Consider the following 22,558-nt stretch of genomic DNA (forward strand, 5'->3'; position numbering starts at 1 on the left):
CTGAATTAGGAAGACTCGCGTTTTGGGGAGATTTGATTGTCTTTCACTTAGAACCTGGTGTTCACCGTGTGTTCACCCAGGGAGTGGATGGGTCTGGACCTCACTGCCTGAAAGGGTGTTGGAGGCAGAGACCCACAAAACATTTAGAAAGTGCTCAGATATTTGAAGTGCCGGGACCTATAGGGCCACAAACCCAGAGCTGTAAAGTTGGTTAGGCTGGGTAACTCCTCTTGCTGGCACAGACATGACGTACTGTAGATTGTTTGGTGTTGGAATAATTGACTGATGGATCATCAGGGTAATGCTGTTCCATTTGCTCCGTGACGAGAGCAATCAACACTTGATGGTGCATTAAAAATGGGCTGTTGAGGTAGTTTGAGACTTTTAACTGAAATTAAATTTTACACAAAATATGGTTGGATGCACAAGTCGCAATAATTCCATAGAATCCCTACAGTGCAGAAAGAGGCCACTGACCCTCTGAAATAGCACCCTAACTGTTCCCTATCCCCGTAAGCCCACCTACCCTGCACATCTTTGGACTGTGGAAGAAACCGGAGCACCCGGAGGAAACCCACGCAGGCAAGGGGAGAACGTGCAGACTCCACACAGTCACCCGAGGCTGGAATTGAACCTGGGACCCTGGCATTGCGAGGCAGCAGTGCCACCATGTCTCCAGGTAGATGCGGGGGAGTTTAGGACTGGGGGCGCGGACAGAGTGTCAGAGTAAGGATCAGCCATTTACGACTGATGAGGAAAAATACCTTCACTCAGAACAAATCACAGAAGATTCTGGAGGCAATTGCGGCTCTGTGCTTTCCTTTTGTCGAAACGTAAGGCTGATTTAGGTGTATTTCTGTGATTAGTTTTAGAAATCTGCACGTCCGTCTGAATGCGAAGAAAATGCTGCCATGTGAGTGGTACTCGATGGATATGCTGAATAATTGTTTTTGCTTTGTTGTAGACCAAGGTATTGACGGGAAAACAGAGACTAATTCTCTTTCTTCGGGAGTTGCTGACCATGTAAAGGAGCTTGCAAACAATGCCTATCAGGCTTACACAGTACGTATAACCTTGTAGAGAGTGACTGAAATACAGAGCTTACTATAGGACCAGGACAGCTGGGCATTTCTTTTCCTTTTCTTCCATTCCATTCAAATTAATTCTCATTAATTCGGCTCCATGACCAGTTCACGGCTGCTGCTGTGTTGGTTGTGACAATTGGATCTGTCTCCTACTTATTTGTATCAACAGGAAACGTGCAGTTTCCATTTAAAAAAAACTTGTGTCTTCGGTAATCTGAAACATAATGCCTGAAGTGTGTGACATGAAAAGGAATTACACGCCCCAATTATCGTAGTCATGGAGCTTTACAGCAGAGATGGAGGCCCTTCGGTCCATTGTGTGTGCACCAGCCCATTGTGTCTGAGCCGGCCACCAAGCTCCTGTCTATTCTAGTTCCATTTTCCATCACTTGGCCCGTATGCTGTGGTGTTTCAAATGCTCATCTAAATGCTTCTTACATGTTCAGGGTTCCTGCCTCTGCCACCCTTTCAGGCAGTGAGTTCCAGATTCCCACCCCCATCTGGGTGAAAATCCTCTGTCAATCTCCTGCCCCTTACCTTAAATCTATGTCCCCTGGTTATCGACCCCGCTACGAAGGGGAAAAGTTCCTTCCAATCTTTGTCCCTCATAATTTTGCACACCTTGATCAGGTCGCCCCCCCCTCAGACTTCTCTGTTCTAAAGAAAACAACCCCAGCCTAACCAGCCTCTCTGCATAGCTGAAATGCTCCAACCCAGGCAACTCCCTGGTGAATCGCCTCTGCACCCTTTCTAGTGCAATCCTTCCTATCCTTTTCACCATCAAATATCAAGTAGGTTATCGACTGAGTTCCCTCATCTGGTGCAAAACACAGACAGAAACATTTGTGATAAAATCAGCAATGTAATTTATTTAGAAGGCAAATAATACCGAAGGAAATGAGCACACTGTCGTAATAGCACAGGATTTGTAATCAAGTCTTGGAATGCTTATTCAGAATCTTTTAACCAAGGTGAGTATGTTGGGATTTTCCTGCTGTATGTAGTTGCCCTTGTTGCAATAGGGGAAGAGGGGACAGGAAAATACACATTCTCTCTTCTCGTCCATTTTAAATTAACAATATAAGGGCGATTGTTCAAGTTAGCTTAGCCAAAGCTTCAATGGAAAAAGTTACAAGAATTTACAGTTTAAGGTGTGATAGAACTTTCCATCTATCAGAAGGAATGGCAGATGTGTACTGGTTTCTTGTTGTCTCCTGTAAGACCAATTGATGTCCATTCACTCTTTCACTCGGTTGATTTCGGACTTGAGAGGATTGGCTTATGAGGAGAGACTGAGGAGATTGGGGCAAAGTCATTGGAATTTAGAAGTATCTTATAGATACACATCAAATTATGAAGGGAATAGATAAGATAGAAGTAGGGAGGTTGTTTCCACTGGTGGGTTAAACTTAGAACTAGGGGGCATAGCCTCAAAATAAGGGGGAGCAGATTTAGGACTGAGTTGAGGAGGAACGTCTTCACCCAAAGGGTTGTGATCTGTGGAATTCCCTGCCTAGTGAAGCTGTTGAGGCTACCTCGTTAAATATTTTTAAGGCAAAGTTAGATTTGTAAACAGTAAAGGAATAAAGGGTTATGGTGAGTGGGTGGGCAAATGGAGTTGAGTCCACAAAAATATCAGCCACGATCATCTCATTGAATGGCGGTGTGGGCTCGAGGGGCCAGAGGGCCTCTGCTGCTCCTACTTCTTATGTTCTTTTCCCCCCATCTCCTCTGGTACCATTGCTGGTTTGCCTCTCAGTCCTGCGCACTATGTTTTATTAAAACTGCATCAACATCTAATCTGAGTACTTGCTATGAAGTTTCAGAAAATTGGTTGCCACAGACAGCAATTGTGTTGACCTACATTTTCTTACATTTTGCCACAGTCAGGACAGTTTGATACTTGTCTGCAGTATTTGGGTCATCTGCAAGAGCTAAACAAAGATGATTACAAAATATCTCTGAATAAAGCAGTGGTGGAGTTCTACAAAAATGGACAGACTTTGACGGATACCTTGAGGCAGACTCTCAACCTGCTGAAAAATCAGGTAAGAATAAAGAACACAAATAGTGGTTTGTAGCACAAAAATTAGGAACAGGCCATTCTGCCCCTCGGGCCTGCTCTGCATTTATGTGTTCTGTATAAAGTTTTGGGAAAGATTGTGACTTGAGGCAGATCATTGCGACACTTGAAACGCCAGAGGTGAGGTGAGAGTGACTGCCCTTGACATCAAGGCAGCATTTGACCAAGTGTGGTATCAAGGATCCCGAGCAAAACTGGAGTCAATGGGGATCGGGAGAGGGAGAGAGAGAGACCTCCCCGCCGGTTGGAGTCTTGTTTGGCACAAAGGAAGACGGTTGTGGTTGTTGGAGGTCAGTCATTTCAGTCCGGGCATCACTGCAGGAGTTCCTCAGGGTAGTGATTTGGGCCCAACTATCTTCAGCTTCTTCATCAATGACCTTCCTTCCAACATAAGGTCAGATTTGGGGATGTTTGCACAATGTTCAGCACCATCCACGGCTCCTCAGACACTGAAGCAGTCCACGTGCAAATGAAGCAAGACATGGACAATATCCAGGCTTGGGCTGACAAGTGGCAAATAACATTCGTGCCATACAAGTGCCAGGCAATGACCATCTCCAATAAGAGAATCAAACCATCACAACTTGACATTCAATGGCATTACCATCACAAATCACCCATTATCACATCCTGGGGGTTACCATTGACTAGAAACTGAACTGGACCCAGCCATATTACAAGGCACAGGTCAGGAGTGTAATGGAATACTCCCCACGTGACTGTATGAGTGCAGCTCTAACAACACTCAAGAAGCTCGACACCATCCAGGACAAAGCAGCCCACTTGATTGGCACCCCTTCCACAAGCATTCAAACCCTCCACCACCGATGCACCGTAGCAGCCGAGTGTACCACCTACAAGGTGCACTGCAGGAATTCACCAATACTCCTGAGGCAGCACCCTCCAAACTCACCACCATTATCATCTAAAAGGACGAGAGAAGCAGATACCCAAGAACCCCACCACCTGGAGGTTCCCCTCGGAGTCACTCACCACCCTGACTTGGAAATATATCGCCGTTCCTTCACTGTTGTTGGATAAATACCCTGGAACTCCCTCCCTACCAGCACAGTGGGAGTACCTATACCACATGACTGCAGCTCACCACCACCTTCTCGCAGGTAATTAGAGATAGGCAACAAATGCGGCCATCTAGCGATGCCCATATCCTGTAAAAATATATTTGGAAAAAAACCCTTCTCCAGTCACTCTTTCCCTAATGACTGTCGGAAAAACCTTTCACTGGCTGTCCTTTCTGAAGTAGGTTGTAGTTGTTAGCGAGAGAATGAAGGTTCATTGAAAATGAGTTGCATTTATACAGGAAGCTGTACTGCCAATGAAGTCACTGGTAATGTAGGAAATGTGACATCTGATCAGACGGGTGTCACCTCCAACAGCTCAGCATTTTCTCAATACTGCACTGGGGTGGGACTTGGACATTGAACCTTCTGACCCAGAGGTGAGGGTTATAGACCCATATAGACACAGCTGGTATTTATCAAGATTTAAAATGACTTAACCAAAAAATAATTTATTCCATCTGATAAAAACAGAAAATGTTGGAAATATTCAGAAGGTTAGGCAGCATGTATGGAGAGGAAAACTTGAGATAATGTTTCAAGTCTTTTTAAATTTAGAGTGCTCAATTATTTTTTTCCCAATTAAGGGGCAATTTAGCGTGGCCAATCCACCTACCCTGCACATCTTTGTGTTGTGGGGGTGAGACCCATGCAGACACGAGGAGAATGTGCAAACTCCGCACAGACAGTGACCCGGGGCCGGGATCGAACCCGGGTCCTCAGCGCTGTGAGGCAGCAGCGCTAACCACTGCGCCACCGTGCTGCCCTCGAGTTAATGTTTCAAGTCGATGACCTTTCCTCAGAATCAGAAAGGTCATCGCGGAGTGTTGGGCAGGGAGTGGGAGGATGAAGGGAAAGTGGAATGGTGAATGAAGAAGGGAAAAGGATGGTGCAGGAGGTTTTTCAATACGTCAGGATTACTTTCTTTGGAAGCAAGCTGAAAATGGGTGAATTGCCGTTAAATGCCCCATAGGTAACAGCAAACTATTGTCTTTGTTTTAGGTTCATTCCACGGTGGAAGAAATGGATGGACTGGATGATGTTGAGAACAGCATGCTTTATTACAACCAAGCAATCATTCTTTACCATCTCCGCCAGCACACTGAAGCTATATCAATTGGTGAAAAACTCTATCAGTTCATAGAGCCTTTTGGTAGGTAGTTTTTGTTCCACTCTGATTACGTTCTAGTCAATTATCTATTCTATTATATTGATTCATTTGCAGTATTTCAATGTCAGTGCCTGGTCTGTTAAATGCTTTTACTGTTATATGAAAACCTGACGGCTGAACTGTTGGACTGGGAAAAGGCACTACAGTCCCCGTGTTAAAGAAACATTCCCTAATTCCTGTTTCTCCCAAAACAGTATCAGCATGTTCCTGCACCACCCCCCCCCCCCCCCCAACCCCCACCCTGCTCATTCTAAACTAGCTTTTCATCCTCCCTCTTGTAAGTTGCAGCTCATGTCCTTTCTAAATCAAAACTGATTAAAGACATTGAGACATTGATGTTTATCTTGTCTGCTACTTTAGGATCCTCCAGTTTTGTCCTGCCCATTCCTAATAGTCCCAGTTTCTTGGGCGCTTAATCTCTGCCCTCTGATGAGTTGCCCCATCCTGATGCACCCTCTCCAATGATTCGATCTCTATCCTTGTAGGTGACCACAGCATACCAGGTAGGACTGGACCAGACATCTTTACGAAGTCTGCAATTTGTGCTCCAATTCTCTACCTATGCAAACCAAGATGTTATTTTTTACTTACTGCTTTCCACATGCTCCACTGTTGGCTTCAATAATCTATCTGTGCTTCAGCCTCCAAATCCCTTTCTTTTCTGGTGATACCATTTTGCTCACTTTATCCCTTTACTGTTCTTTCCATATGTGACTTTGCACTTCCACTGTTTTTAATGCAGCTCCCCAATCTTTATATAATTGAGCAGGTTGCTTGCTGTCGCTCCCAGTTTGCTATCATTTGGAAAGGCCTGTACTGTGCGCAGGATCCATATAAGAGAACAGATGAGGATGCATGTGGAATTCTGTACAAAAAAATAAATAAAATCAGCCTCAAGTCATTCATTTTCAGTCCAGCATTATTGAGATGTGGAGGGAAAGGAAGTTGCATGGGGCCTGTACGTTGATGTTCCACAACTGGTGCCTTGCCCTCCTTGTGGAACATCAAGTAAATGTTTACTAAACAGTTGTTTGATAGTGAAGAACTTGAATAATGCTGAAAAGGGAGATATGTTGAAGCTTTTCATCTTGCTCTCATTAGAACTAACACAAGAATGCCAAATTTCAAGCAGTCACAATTTATCCGATCAGCATCCTGTTCTCCTGTGGTCTGAATTATTGTGATGGGGCAAAATCTAAATCTTAATTCCAGAGACCCACGGCAGTTGCACAGTAATAGTGACCGTGAAACTATCCTCGATTGTCGTAAAAGCCCGTCTGGTTCACTTAATTTCCTTTAGGAAAGGAAATCTGCCGTCCGTACCCGGTCCCCAGACCCACGCAGCAATATGGTTGGTGGTTGGCAGCACGGTAGCATTGTGGATAGCACAATCGCTTCACAGCTCCAGGGTCCCAGGTTCGATTCCCGGCTTGGGTCACTGTCTGTGCGGAGTCTGCACATCCTCCCCGTGTGTACGTGGGTTTACTCCGGGTGCTCCGGTTTCCTCCCGCAGTCCAAAGATGTGCAGGTTAGGTGGATTGGCCATGATAAATTGCCCTTAGTGTCCAAAATTGCCCTTAGTGTTGGGTGGGGTTACTGGGTTATGGGGATAGGGTGGAGGTGTTAACCTTGGGTGGGGTGCTCTTTCCAGGAGCCGGTGCAGATTCGATGGGCCGAATGGCCTCCTTCTGCACTGTAAATTCTATGTTAACTGCCCTCTGAAATGATCTGGCAAGCCACCCAGTTCAAGGGCAGTTAGGCCTGGGCAACAAATTCTGGCCTTGCCAGCGATGCCTACATCCCGTGGAAGAACAAAGAAAAGATTGTTTGAAATTTGGCATTCTAGTGTTTGTCCTGATGGGTGCAAGATGAAAATATTCAGCAACATGTCTCTCGTTCCAGCTGTATAAATGTGAAACTGAAAATAAACTAACCCAAATCTTTCCTTTCCACAAAATCTGGATACCACAAAAGCACGACTATGTGACTGACAAAGTTGGTCCCATCGATTTAGGCTTAAGATGCTTGGTGTTCAGATCATTAAAATTTGATTTGTTTCTGTCTCCGATCTTTAAGCAGAAGAGAAATTCGCCCACGCTGTGTGTTTCCTGCTTGTCGACCTTTACCTGTTGACGTACCAGCCTGAGAAAGCTTTGTTGCTGCTCGCAGTTCTGGAGAAAATGATTTTGCAAGGAAACAATAAAAATGGCAAGTCCAATGAGGTCAGTATGTTTGAACTGTTTGGAGTTTTGATGGTGGCTCCCTGCGGAGAGACAAACGCCGAGATTTAATGATTAGGAGAGGTCAGAACGGTCTTGTAAAGCAGAGTGAATCCTGACAACCGCCGCCAATCTGGATTGGTGTTTGACTCCAGACGAGGTGTCAATTGCTATTTATTGTATAGTACATTAACTAATGTTGCTAGGGGGGAAATCGTGGCTCACTGATAATGCCACTGGGCTGGCAATCCAGAGGCCGGGGGGTTCAAACCCCACCTGAGCATTTGCTGGAATTTAAAGACATGAAATGTAGTTGCCGGACCGAATGAAGTCCCGTATGTCAGTGATTGGTTTTGCTGTCTATTTGATGGCCTCTTGAGATGTTGAGTGGAGAAATCGGGTGCATTCTGTAACCGATCTCAATGGGGAGATTGATGCAATGCCTTCCACTGTGGAGTAGGTGGCCACAGCATCGCTATCCTGCGATGATTCAGTTCCAGCCACCTGGATAGGATGTTGGATCAGCTGCTGTCTTGCTGAAACTATTCGCATCTTATCCATACTGTGTGTTCATTAAGCTTACGGCGTACAGCAGCGGGAAATGTTAATACTCGAGTAATTTCTCTCTCGTAATTTCGTCAAAGGCTTATAAAGATGCCACAAATCAGAAGGCTGATGCTGGAGTTATGGTGGAAGCTACAAAGTCCAAAATTCATCAGGTATGTGGATAATTTATCTCCACTTGTGTCGCAGTTCTTTGAGCAGAGAAGGTTGAAGCGTGATTTAGTAGAGGTGTTGAAAATGATGAGATGGTTTGATGGAGGAAATGAGGATGTACAGGAATGTAAACAGCTGCACATGGGCTGAAATAAAAAGTAAAATATTAAAACTTTAGGTGTAAATGGATTTCACGGTATTTGCAAGCTTTTTGTTGATGGTATAAATGATCTTGTTCTCTTTGCATGACTTGTCCACGTTATGTTCACAGTGTAAAGTGAGAGCTTATGTCCAGATGAAATCTTTGAAAGCCTGCAAACGGGAAATCAAATCTGTCATGAATACAGCTGGAAATGTAAGTAAAGTACCTGAAAACTGCGCTCCCTCCCATACGAATCAGAACTAAATGTTAGGAACCTCTCGCTCACGCACTCTATCTCCATCTTCTTCCCTTCCCCACCTCACTACCGTCTGACGTTAATGTTTCCGGTGATGATTTTGAAGTATGATACAGCACGAAAGGAGATCATTCGGTTCATCATGCCTGTACTGTGTTGGTGCTCTGAGAGAGCTGGCCGATTACAATGATTTTAATAAAGAAACTAAATTGGCAGTTGAAGGAAATAAACTTGCAGGGCGATGGGGATCGATCGAGCAGGTGGGTGGGTGGGACTTCCCTGGATTGCTCCACCAGGAGCTGGCTGGACTTGACGTGCCGGATAGCCGCTTCCCGAGGTATAAACATAAATCTCTGTCCCAAACCCAGACAATTGTTTTCCTTTTTCAAACATGCCTCCAATCCTTCTTTGAAAGTTGCAGTTAAATCAGCACTCACTGTCCTTTCCAGGCAGCTCTGTGTAACAATAATTCTCCTCCTCTACCCTTTGGTTGTTTAAATCTGTGACCTTGTGTTACCAGGATACCCACTCGTGGACATTCTTTCTCTGCTCATTGCAGCTTCCTCTGAAATTGGGAGATATTGCTGTAATGCAACATATGGAATTCAATTCACCCTATTGCTGGAAAACCATTAATACCTCTTGTTTGCAGAATAATCTGTCTCTCTCACCACAGATGCCTTTAGTTTGTTTGCTCTTTTCGGCACTGTTCCAATCCCCGGGTATTGTTGTAGGACAGCGACCAGAATTGTACCTAGTCCTCCAAATGTTGGCATGCCAGTGCTTTGTGCAGCCTGTGTCGCCTGCTGGAATCTATGCTCTATCAGTCTGGCTTCAGATCAGTTTAAATCTGCCACTGGATTGCAGCTAGGAGTGTTTTGACAGTACCAGTTTGGGAGTGGGGCGGGAGAGGATCGGCAGGTATTCATTCTCAGTGTATTTTCCCCTCAAGTCCGTGATGTGCCCTGTCATCATCTTTGTGTTCAACAAAGACAGGCCCTACATCTCTATAGCACCTTTCACAACCACAACGCCTCGCAACCAATGAAGCACGTTTAAAATGTAATGGCTGTCGTAATATAGGAAAGGCAACAGCCTGTGTGCACAGTAAGATCCCACAAATAACGTAAGAGAAATGATTTGATCATTTAAAAAAATGTTGGGGGAAGAATATTGATCGGGAGACCGAGAAGAACCATGTTATTCTTCTTCGAATAATGTCATGGGATATTTTGCATTCACTTGAGGTCCTCCAGTTTAATGGGGTGCTCCACAGTACTGCATTGGGAGTGTCAGTCTGGAATTTGTGCTGAAGTCTAGAGTGGGACTTAAAACCTATGATCTTCTGACTTGGACAAGAGTGCTACGCACTGAGCCAAGACTGACATTAAACTAGTGCTCCCATAAAGACACATTTTGCACATATATGTAGATTTAAAAAAAATAAATTTAGCGTACCCAATTTTTTTCCCAATGGAGGGGCAATTTAGGGTGGCCATACACCTACCCTGCACATCTTTGGGTTGTGGGGTGAAACCGACGCAGATACGGGGAGAATGTGCAAACTCCACACAGACAGTGTCTGGATCGAACACCAGGTCCTTGGCGCCACGAGGCAGCAATGCTGACCACTGCGTCACCCTGCCGCCCTAACACACATATCTAGATCTGAGGGATATAGTCATTCATCCTTGCGTGAATGAAAATCAATGATCAATTGAGGTTTACCAGAATGGTTTCGCAGAATTGGGGCTTTTGATACAAGGTTAGGCTGAAAAGCTGGGACTGTTCTTGAAGCAAAGGAGACTGAGGGAAGACTTGATCGAGATGTACAAGATTATGATAGGTTTGCATAGATAGAATTTACAGTGCAGAAGGAGGCCATTCGGCCCATTGAGTCTGCACCGGCTCCCGGAAGGAGCACCCTACCCAAGGATAACACCTCCACCCTATCCCCATAACCCAGCAACCCTATCCCCATCTACCCAACACTAAGGGCAATTTTGGACACTAAGGGGAATTTATCACAGCCAATCCACCTAACCTGCACATCTTTGGACTGTGGGAGGATGTGCAGACTCCGCACACACGGGGAGGATGTGCAGACTCCGCACAGACAGTGACCCAAGCCGGAATCGAACCTGGGACCCTGGAGCTGTGAAGCATTTGTGCGATCCACAATGCTACCGTGCTGCCCGTTTAGATAAGGTAGATGAGGAAATCCTGCTCCCTTTATCTGATGGTACAAGGACCAGGGGACACAAGATGTAGAGCAATGTGAGGAAGAACATTTAGTGACCTGGAGCTCGTTCCCCAAGGATGGTGGAAACAGGAACAATCAACGATCTCAAAAAGCAAATTGAATGGACGCTTGAAGGAAATAAACCTGCATGGCTGCAGAGATGGTGGAGGATTTGGACTGATTGGAGAGCCAGAATGGGGTGGGGTTGATGTAGTGGTTTTGTCACTGGATTAGTAAGCCGGAGACCCAGGGTAATGCTCTGGGGGTTCGAATCCCTTCATGGTAGAGGGTGAACTTTGAATTAAATTATTAAAAGATCTGGAATTAAGGGAACTGGTGACCATCAAACCATTGTCAATCGTCTTAAAAACCCATCTGGTTCACTAATATTTTTCAGGGAAGGAAATCTGCCATCCCTACCCGGTCTGGCCTACATGTGACTCCAGATCCACAGCGATGCGGTTGACTCTTAACTGTCCCTCACTGAAATGGCCGAGCGAGACACTCAGTTCAAGGGCAATTGGGGATGGGCAACAAATGCTGGGCCAGCCCAGCGACGCCCACAATGTACTCGAAGGGCCACATGGCCTCCAGGACAATCAATAACTCTGACTCTATGTCTATAATGACTCTTTCATTATAGAACCGTTGTTTTTGCACTCCGATTATAATTTCAGTAAATGATTTTAAATTTTTTGCTGCTGTGAATGGACTTGTCTATCTGTTGTAAATGGTACCTACATGCTCACACCTCTTCACTGTTTTTTTTTTTGTTATGTAGTCTGCTCCCTCACTATTTCTCAAGAGCAATTTTGAGTATTTGAGGGGGAATTATCGGAAAGCGGTGAAGCTATTGAACAGTGCAAACATCACGGATCATCCTGGGTTCCTGAGCACAGGTACGAATCTTTAAAAGATGGCCACGGTTTGTGGTTTACTGCAGACGATTCATTGGAGACCAGTAGATATTTCACCGCGATCAATATATTTTGTAGATCGGAGCGCCAATAAGCATGAGTTTAGTTTGGGGGGGGGGGGGTGGGGGGGGAGTATCCCTTTGTTTATCTGTATTTAAATCTTTGTCTTTCTAATTTCCTTCAAATCACAGCGGTCTTCATTGCAATGCTCTTGTGCCCGTGGCAATATTGTGTCAGTTCCTTGTACCTCTTTCTGCTAAATCGGTTTTGTGTCCACTTTCAGAAGCTTTTCTTTCTCGCCAGTTAATTTTGTATTTTAATTATAGAAAGGATCGATGCTCTAATCATAACTTGCCTCTTCTGGGGCAAAAAACATGGTTTCAGTTTGATTTGCCGGGTGCCAACTGTTGGAGTGGGTTGACAAGCCCCACCCACACTTCCAGTTGAGGGCAATTGAATTTCTTCAGTTCTTGCAAAACTAGTCTTTGCCTTCCATTTGATCAGTGATGCAGAAAGAACATGAGAATAACTCTTTTATTCATTCTTTCTCTTTTTTTACGTAACTGGTCGATGCCATACAAGTTTTTTTGCTGGTTCTGGTCTCTGTACAATGTGCTGGAGTAATTTCCTTGCATGACCTTCTTCCCATGACCAACATTTGCTCATCCAAGTGGGAAAAATCCCCTTACTGGTTACTTATTGCATCTTATTGTCCAGACAGATGTGAAACATTGAAATAAATATTCCGTTTACCGTCAAGTTCCATCTCTCAAATTTTGCACTGGCTGTCGGTCTTCATTTGATTTGACAATGCCGAGTTCCAGTGGGTTTCAGTTAATGCACAATTTTCACAGATCTCACCATGGGAAACACTAATTGATAGAATCCTCCAGTCCAGAAGGCGCCATTCGGCCCAGAGTGCTTGTACTGGCTTTTTTGAACGAACTGTCCCATTATTCCCACTGCCCTGCTCTTCCTCCCATAGCCCTGCAAATGTCTCCCTTTTCAGGTATTTACCCAGTCCTCTTTCGAAATTAACTTTTGAATCTGCTTCCACCACCCTTGCAGGCAGCACCTTCCAGGTCATCGTAACCTGTGCATAAAAACAAATCTTCCATCTCCAAAGTCCCCTTTAAAATGTTGTTGTGCTGTGTGCCCCATTTTGTTTAGTATGGATTTATTTTACTTTTTTTTTGTGTAGCTGTGCGCATGTTTTATTGATCGAGGAGCTGGTTCTGTCTGGGACCTTGCAGATTTCTGCGTGCCTGCACAGCTCAGCAGCAACTCTCCCCTCGTTTTTTTTTTTTAACCAATTGCTGTCAATCTGCGCCCTCTGATTATTGCCTCTCCTGCCAGTGGAGACGGTTTCTCCTTATCTACTCTTATCAAATTAACCACCTTTAGCTTGAAATCAAACCCCCTCAAATCTGAAATCTTGCCGTCTATCACTCTTGGCATTTTCTACGTGGTAATGAAGTTGTTTAAAAATCTTTCTTGACTTTTCTCCTCCAAACAGGTGAATGTATTAGATGTATGTTCTGGAATAACCTTGGGTGCATCCATTTTGCCATGGGGAAACACAATCTTGGAATTTTCTACTTTAAAAAGGCCTTACAGGAGAATGATGCTGCTTGCGTGCAGTTAACGGGAACAAGCACAGACCAAGGTGGGCTGTATGTGGTCAAATACTCAACAGACCTATTGTTGTGATAATGGGGTGAAATTAAATGTTGCTTGAGTGCATGTTGCTTATTGAATTCTTGATTATAAAACGCAGTTGCTAATGTTTCAAGTTCCTATTTTGTGAATTCTGGTAATCAGCTTGGTGGTGTCTGCCTTGGCCCAAGGGGGGGGGGGTATTCTCGCTGGAGAGGGAAAGGTTGTGGATTTGTGTTTTTTGCCCTTGCCCACCCCTTGTCAGCCCACCGCCCTTACTCCAGAGACCTCAGTACAAAATCTGGGCTAACATTGCTGCGGGGGGCGGGGGGTGCTTTTGGAAGTGATGTTAACCAAGGCCCTGCTGGTGTCTCAGGCAGACAAAAAGCACACTGGCACTATTTCAAGGAAAGGCTGGGGGTGCTTTGCCTGGTTTCTGTGGTCAATATTCATTGTTTAGTCAATATCACTAAAACGCTTTGTCCAGTCGTTATTGCATTGCTATTTGTGGGGCCTTGGTGTGTCACATAAGCCAGGTTTTCTACATTGGAACAAGCTATACTTCAAAAAAAAAACGTACCTAATTGCCTGTGCAGCCCTTAGGGACAGTCTGATGTAGCTTCGGCCGTAACTCAATTGTTCTAAAAACACTTCCAAGCACACTTCCCTGAAACTGACTCGCATTTTTCACTTACAGTTTAGTTGCTGCAAAGCAAACGACTGTTTTTTTCATTTAAAAGAAAAGGCATTACTTACATAAATGTTCATGAGGTTTCACTTCAGTCAATTTGTTTGAAAGCTGACATGAAAATGTGTGTCTGATTAACTTCTCTCTGATGTGATAGTCACAGAGTCTACAGCACAGAAAAGGCTCTTTGGCCCATCACGTCTGTACCGGTCAACCACCTCACCATTCTAATCCCATTTCCCAGCACTTGGCCCATAGCCGTGTCTGCCCCGGCATTGTAAGTGCACATCTAAATATTTCTTAAATGTTCTGAGGCCTCCACCTCCCTTTCAGACAGCAAGTTCCAGACTCCCACCACCCTCACCTCACATCCCCTCTAAACCTCCTGCCCCTCACCTTAAACCTCTCGCCCCCTGGTCACTGATCCCTCCACCAAGGTGAAAATTGTCCTCCTGTCTACTCTATCTGTGCCCCTCATAATTTTATACACCTCAATCATGTCCCCCCTCAGTCTCCTCTGCTCCAAGGGAAACAACCTCCGTGTATCCAATCTCTCTTCATAACTAACACTCTCCAGCCCAGGCAACATCCTGGTAAATCTCCTCTGTACCCTTTCCAGCGCTATCACACACTACTCTCACTGTGGCCTATGTATCTTAAGACCTTGTCCATCACTGTCCACCACGGAACAGGGAGGAATATATAATCCCATGGGCATCTGCCATCTGATCAGAGCAGTAGTTCTACAGACCAGATATGTTCTATGCTGCCACAATATATATAGGACCATTTTCAAATAAAGAACCCATATTATTGTCCTTCTAAATCCGTTTTTGATTTGGAATGTTTGCGCTAGACAGAAAAACACAATGCATTTCATTGGATAGTTGGAGGCAGAGACAGGTTGGGTAGACTATTTTCCTCTAATCTGTGGCTTTTTCAAATGGTTTTTAATTGAACAGTTTCAATTTCTGCTTGTCGCTGTTTAAATATTAGGAGTTTTATTAATTTTCCGGCTTTTTTTTAAATGAACCTCTAGGGAAGAGGTTTTCGGGCCGACCTATGAGCACATTGCTCACAAACAAACGGTATGAACTGTTGCACAACTGTGGGATCCAGCTACTGCACATCGGCAGACCACTGGCGGCCTTTGAGTGTCTGATGGAGGCAGTCCAGGTATATCACGCCAACCCACGCCTTTGGTTAAGGCTGGCAGAATGTTGCATTGCCGCCAACAAGGGGGTGAGTGGACTTGTTCCTGCATAGACTCCTTTTCCGTTTGTTCCCAGTTGGTTTTTTTCTCCCCCAGACCCGTCATGTTGAATCTCGGCATTGTTTTCCTTCAGACGTCAGAACAAGAGACCAGAGGGCTGCCAAGCAAAAAAGGGATTGTCCAATCAATTCTGGGTCAAGGCTACCACCAAAAGATAGTCTTGGCATCGCAGTCCATGCAGAACACCGTGTATAAGTGAGTGAGCTCCATGGTGAGGGGGGTGAACAGGACAGGTGCGACTGTAAACGATAGAACAACTGACTATAACACGGTGTGCAAACGCGTGAACTTTTAAAATGTTTAAATGTCAAAAGTGTGAATGTTATCTGTATGGAAACAGTTTATAATTTGGTGGGGTGGTGGAATTGGCTGCTGAACAGAAATTGAGAAGTTATTTGCGATAATTGTTTTTTTAAAAAAAAAACGATTGGGTGTTTGGGGCCAGCAGTGGGTGAAACAGGTTTTATTTTACACAGTTGTAATCTGGAATGCAATGTGCTGCCTGAGAGGAAGCGGGGGGGGGGGGGGGGGCACAGATTAAATAATAACTGCGACCAGACCATGGGGGAAGAGTGGGACTAATTGGATAGCTGTATCAAAGAGCTAGTACAGACATGATGGGTTGAATGGTCCCCTTTTGTGCTGTATGATTCTTCTTTTCCTCAGCTGAGATTGGCTGACTTGCGATCTGTGGGGATTGGAACCTGGGGCCTGACTTGCCTGTCAACCAAGAAAGGCCCAACCGTCAATTGCATTGGAAATGCTGGAACGGTACATTTGAGATTAACCTGTGTTAAAGTTTGGGTTTGGATTTTTTTTTTTAAATTTAGAGTACCCAATTCATTTTTTCCAATTAAGGGGCAATTTAGCGTGGCCAATCCACCTACCCTGCACATCTTTTGGGTTGTGGGGGCGAAACCCATGCAATCACGGGGAGAATGTGCAAACTCCACACGGACAGTGACCCAGAGCCGGGATCGATCCTGGGACCTCGGTGCCGTGAGGCTACAGGGCTAACCCACTGAGCCACCGTGCTGCCCTAGGTTTGGATTTTAAAGCCATGAAGCCTTGAATAAAGTAGGCTTGTTTTCATTTTGTTCCACAGCGATGGGCAGTCTTCAGCCATTCCTGTAGCCAGCATGGAGTTTGCAGCCATCTGCTTAAGAAATGCCTTGCTTCTGCTTCCTGAAGATCAACAGGAGACCAAAAAAGATAATGGTTTAAGAAATTTCAACCAGTCAGGCAGTGGTGAAACCAGCAATGAAAACAGTGAGGCATGCAGGTACAGCACAGCGGGAGACACTTCAGTAACCGTACAAATGTATCATCAATAATTTGTTGTAGTGGAATCTTGTAATAGTCTCTCGAGGATTAAGCGGCTAGTATAGGAAGGCGCAGTTTACGTAGACTAGCCGCAATCTTTTGAATGGTAGAGCTGGCTCGAAGGGCAAAATGATCTACTCCCGTTTCTCATGCGCGCAACTTCTTAATTTACATTCTCGCTAAAATGCTCCGTATTAGCAACTGTTAAATAAGGTGAAATTTTGCTGGCAATGGTTTCTCTTTCCAACTCTGCAGCATCACCTCTGTAATCTCCCATGGATCTGTCTGTGTCCTCTCTCCTCCTCCTCTATCTCCTCCCCTTCCCCCTCTTCCTCCTCCTCCCTCGGCTACATGCTCCTCTTTGGGGATATCACCCAAAGCCACAGGGACACTTTCTGCCTGTGTGATGGTTTACAGCCAACTCTTAATTCCCCACCACCTCTCCCGACTCCCCGCCCCTGCTTCTGCTGCCACAGTGCCTTTCCCAGCAACCAAGTGTCAGGTGAGCCGGCATCTTCCGCCAGCTAAACATCGTTGAGGCCTGAGCCATCATATTGGATCCCTGGTTGTCAGTTCTGGTCTCCCTTCCACCAATCCCACCCTTTCCAGTGAGCAAATAGGACTGTCTGTATGGCTCTGCAGAGAGTTGGCAAGGGCTCGATGGGCTGAATGGCCTACTTCTGTATTACCATGACTCTTAACTTTCCACAGAGGCAACCATAACAGCACTTTAGCATGGATTAGCCAGTCCTTTTGCCCTCCTGAATCCCATGACAAATTGATCAAAATACTCCTTTTGCTGCACTATTATGTGCTTGAATTTATTTTCTCTCGTTCTGCAGTGGTAAACCTCACGAAGGGGATAAGTTCTTAGTTCCAGGCCCGCCATCTTCTCCGTTAAGGAAAGAGGAATTGGACAATCTCCGGTAAGGCTTCATTCCCATTCCTTCTCCACCTACACAACACCCCTGTTCTTTCAGCAGATCTAGCTGTTGCTGGAATTGAAGAAAGTGATTTGGACGACACTTTATAAAGTTCCCCCACCTTTCAGCATCACTTGCAGTTCCCTTCCGAGATGGATGGTTAAATTATTCCGTATTTAATCCCCCCTGCGCGGGTTTCCTTTTCCAATGACCCTCCGTCCAGCCTTTGTGGAATGTGGGCATCACTGACAAGACCAGCATTTGTTGCCCAACCCTATGTTTTTACACCAATCGATGCTTCATGCTCACCATTACAGAGGCTAGCTTTATAATCCAGCTTTATTCATTAAATTAAAATTCAACCATAACTGCCATAGAACATAGAAAATACAGCACAGAACAGGCCTTCGGCCCGCGATGTTGTGCCGAACCTTTGTCCTAGATTAATCATAGATTAACATAGAATTTACAGTGCAGAAGGAGGCCATTCGGCCCACCGAGTCCGCACCGGCTCCTGGAAAGAGCACCCTACCCAAGCTCAACACCTCCACCCTATCCCCATAACCCAGTAACCTCACCCAACACTAAGGGCAATTTTGGACACTAAGGGCAATTTATCATGGCCAATCCACCTAACCTGCACATCTTTGGACTGTGGGAGGAAACCGGAGCACCCGGAGGAAACCCACACACACACGGGGAGGATGTGCAGACTCCGCACAGACAGTGACCCAAGCCGGAATCGAACCTGGGACCTTGGAGCTGTGAAGCAATTGTGCTATCCACAAGCTACCATGCTGCCATGGTGGGATTTGAACCCGTGTCTCTTGAGCATTCGCCTGGGCCTCTAGATTGCTAGTCCACTGACATTACCGCTGTGCCTAATGACTACAGATTATAAGTGCGATGTAATTCCTGACAGGTTTCAACTGTGGGTAGAACAGTTACTTCACAGCTCCAGGGTCCCAGGTTCGATTCCCAGCTTGGATCACTGTCTGTTGTGGAGTCTGCACGTTCTCCCTGTGTCTGCGTGGGTTTGCTCCGGTTTCCTCCCATAAGTCCCAAAAGACGTGCTTGTTAGGTGAATTGGACATTATGAATTCTCCCTGAACAAACACCGGAATGTGGCAACTGGGGGATTTTCACCGTAACTTCTTTGCAGTGTTAATGTAAGCCTACTTGTGACAATAATAAAGATTATTATTAATAATAGAAGATTGAGAATACAGACTGATCACGTCAAAAGTTTTCTCTGTTCTCTCAGATGCTCTATACTGGCTGGCAGTGCATATGTTGCTCTTGCACTTGGTGACAACCTCATGGCCTTAAATCATGCAGAGAATCTTCTACAGCAAACCAAACTGTCTGGGTCGTTAAAGTAAGTAACCAAGTGTTCTATAACCGGTTCTTCTGCATGTGAATCAAGTGCATATTGAAGCTTGGACTATTGAATGTATTCAACGTATTCTTCAAATGGAAAATGGAACTGTGGAGAAGGCCATTCAACCCACTCTGCCTGTGCTAGCTGAAATGATTATCCATTTAGCCCCACTCTGCTCCTTCCCCATTGCTATGCAGATCTTTCATTTTCTGAATTTACTGATGAATGAAAGTTACTGTTGAATCTGAAAGTGAGAAGTTCTCTAATGGAGGGGCAGAGGTAGGGTAGAAGTGGACATTGATACTGGTGATGGACGTGGGTTTAAATGTTCAGCCGGGTCAGAGTGGCTGCTGGCTGGTTTAATCCCGAGAGAGTGTTGAGGGGAGCAATATCCTTGATTTTTGCGACCAATCTCTCATGTGCCCCTTCAGATTTGTGCTGATGACCCATGCGCAGTAATTCCTTTAATTTCGGATTAGTGAAGACAACAGATACTTTAATAAAACACGTTCTCCCCTCCACAAGCCTGTGCTTAATGGCCGTGATTAGACCATGAATGTTCACCAAGTTCATTCTGTATTATGCCCCTAGAATTTCCTCACTTTACCACCTCCCTCTTGAACATGATTGAGCAAGTTTCACCCTTCAATCCGTCAGCGCATTTCTTATTTCCAAAGGAGTTTGAACAAGAGCCATTCTTTTTGTGCCACCTCCACTATCGGTTCACTAAACCCTTCAGTGCACTGGGATTTCTGTCAAAGCTTTACCACCTTTGTAACCCCTTTAGTACAGTTCCCTTTAGAGTAATTATCAGTGGTGGCTGTCCCACATCCTCGGGTACGCCTTTAATTCAATTTTCATCTTCTAAGAACTGAAGGCGGCAAAGTTATTCAAGTTGTTACTTCAGTCTCGGGTTTAGCTTGACATCCTTTGTCTATAAATAGCCCCCTTTGATTATCCTGTTAGTTGTGCGCTTTTACAGACTCCCTTGCTGCTTTCCCCTAGTCATTGCTGGTTTTCGTTCCTAAACACTTTCTATAGGTACTTGCCACATCTTATGCTCTCCTCCAATTTCTGTTTCACAGGGGAACATGTCTTTTTTTGACTATGAAGTGCTTTGGAATGTTTTTTACCCAGGTTTAAAATGCACAGCGGCAGCAGGCAAATTAATCTTGGAAATCTCACAAAAAAGCCCCCATAAAACCCAGCCATAGGGCGAAAAATTCAAGGAAGGTTGCCCCACAGTATTTTAATTGGAGGCGCAGTGAGTGTGGGAGGCAGAATCTGCGAGGAGATGCTTCTCCAATCACAAATTAGGTTTCTGCCCCTGTTGCGCCTCTAGCTCCTCTGGCCACAGGTCCCTCCCTCCCAACCCTTCCTCCCCCCTCCCAACCCTTCCTCCCCCCTCCCAACCCTTCCTCCCCCTCCCGAATCCTTCCTCCCCCGATCTTATCCTTTTACCTTCCTGGGATATCTGTGTTTTTGTGCAGCAGCACAGCCAGGACGTTGGGCAGGACTCCATCCTGGGCTAGGATGAGTCCACTCAGCAGCTTGTTGAGCTCCTCGTTACCAGAGTTGGCAAGGGGATAATGTCCTGAGCCGTGTTTTATTGGAAGACCAAAGCCATTGTTTTTGGTCCCTACTCTAAATTTCATTCACGAGCTACTGACTCCATCCCTCTCCCAGCAACAATCTGAGATTAAGCCAGTCTGTTCGCACCTTGGCTGACCCATTTGATCCTGAGAAGAGATTCTCAACCTCATTCATTCCATTACTGAGCCAGCCCATCTCCGCCTGTGTGACATTACCCCTGTCTCGGGCTGCTGTGCTCGCTGACCTGCATTGACTCCCAACCAAGCAACACCCTGGTTTTATGGCCTCACCCCTCCCTATCTAATTATTTTCCACGCAACACTCCAGGATATCTGAACTTCTCTATTCCAGCCTTGAGTGCATCCCTGATCCTAATCACTGATGGCTGGGCCTTTGTTGTCTAGGCCCTAATCTCTGAAATTCCTTCCCTGTACTCCTCCACCTCACTTTAAAGACACTCCTTAAAACCTACTCCATTGACAAAGCTTTTGGTCATCTGATTTAATATGGCGCCATGTGACTCATTCTGTTTATAATGCTCATCTGAAACACCTTGAGATGCTTTATTATATTAACGTCGTATATAAGCTGTTGGAGGTTAATTTAGGAATTTGTTTTCATATCGTTTTTAAAAAGCTTCATTGAAATATTGGGCTTCTAATGGTACTTTGATCAAACTTATTATTTGCATAGCTTGAAATTATTCCTTAAATGTGTTATTTTAATTTGGTGTTTCTGACCGTCTGTAATTGTGTTTAGGTTTCTGGGCCACTTGTACGCAGCAGAGTCGCTCATCTCCCTGGACAGGATCTCTGATGCTATCACTCATTTGAATCCTGAAAACGTTACCGATGTGTTCCTGGGAGTTTCATCAAATGAACAGGATCAAGGTGAATAATTTAATGTTTGCCTGAATGATCAACACTGTTAGCTGGCATAGTTTTTTAAAAAATAAATTTCGAGTACCCAATTCACTTTTTCCAATTAAGGGGCAATTTAGCCTGGCCAATCCACCTAGCCTGCACATCTTTGGGTTGTGGGGGGAAAACCCACGCAAGCACGGGGAGAATGTGCAAACTCCGCACGGACAGTGACCCGGAGCCGGGATCGAACCTGGGACCTCGGCGCCGTGAGGCAGCAGTGCTAACCACTGCGCCACCGTGCGTTCCTATCTGGCATAGTTTTTAACCCGTATCCGTTTGGAGATTTGTTTTGTCTGAAGGAGCGATCGCTCGGGAATAGTCCAAGTTGGGGGCAATATTTCCATCGACACTCAGAATAATAAAACACAAAAGGCCACCGATCCATTTCGCCTGCGCTGGCTCTTTGAAAGCTCCAATTGTCCCACTTTCCTGCTCTTTCCCCGTAGCCCTGCAAATGTGTATTCCCCCAATTCCCTTTCAAGTTATAGTTGAATCTGCTCCCAATGTCCTTTCAGGCAGCATGTCCCAGATCAATATCACCTCGTGTGTACAGAAGATTCTTTGAATCTCCCCTCTGATTCTTTTACCAATTATCTTGGATCTGTGTTCTCTAGTTACTGTCCTCCCAGTGGAAACAGTTACTCCTCACTTACTGTATCCAAACCCCTCAATCTTAGACACCTCTATTAAATCTCCTCACCTTCTCTGCTCTAAGGAGAACAATCCCAGTATCTCCGATGCCGGGAAGTCCCTCATTCGAACATACAAATTAGGAGCAGGAGTAGATCATGGCCCCATAGAGTCTGCTCCGACATTCAGTGAGATTGTTGCTGATATAATAATAATCTTTATAATTGTCACAAGTAGGCTTACACTAACACTGCAAT

General features: G+C 45.2%; 1 protein-coding gene across 2 annotated transcripts in view; it reads left to right on the plus strand.

Annotated features, from left to right (window-relative positions):
* Window positions 1-912: 912 nt before the first annotated feature.
* The window catches only part of cnot10 (CCR4-NOT transcription complex, subunit 10), a 34,401-nt gene continuing 12,755 nt past the window's right edge, over window positions 913-22,558 (plus strand). The window contains exons 1-14 of one of the 2 annotated variants that reach the window (XM_038810358.1): window positions 913-1,062; window positions 2,972-3,133; window positions 5,250-5,400; window positions 7,495-7,640; window positions 8,282-8,356; window positions 8,626-8,709; window positions 11,776-11,893; window positions 13,428-13,577; window positions 15,295-15,497; window positions 15,602-15,723; window positions 16,634-16,810; window positions 17,694-17,777; window positions 19,039-19,152; window positions 21,508-21,638. In XM_038810358.1, the coding sequence (XP_038666286.1) occupies window positions 928-1,062; window positions 2,972-3,133; window positions 5,250-5,400; window positions 7,495-7,640; window positions 8,282-8,356; window positions 8,626-8,709; window positions 11,776-11,893; window positions 13,428-13,577; window positions 15,295-15,497; window positions 15,602-15,723; window positions 16,634-16,810; window positions 17,694-17,777; window positions 19,039-19,152; window positions 21,508-21,638 (1,852 nt within the window). In that variant the 5' untranslated portion in view covers window positions 913-927. The remainder of the gene's footprint in view (window positions 1,063-2,971; window positions 3,134-5,249; window positions 5,401-7,494; window positions 7,641-8,281; window positions 8,357-8,625; window positions 8,710-11,775; window positions 11,894-13,427; window positions 13,578-15,294; window positions 15,498-15,601; window positions 15,724-16,633; window positions 16,811-17,693; window positions 17,778-19,038; window positions 19,153-21,507; window positions 21,639-22,558) is intronic. The other variant, XM_038810359.1, reaches the window with a different exon arrangement.

This window comes from Scyliorhinus canicula, chromosome 10, assembly GCF_902713615.1.
Source record: "Scyliorhinus canicula chromosome 10, sScyCan1.1, whole genome shotgun sequence".
Taxonomy (NCBI): Eukaryota; Metazoa; Chordata; class Chondrichthyes; order Carcharhiniformes; family Scyliorhinidae; genus Scyliorhinus; species Scyliorhinus canicula.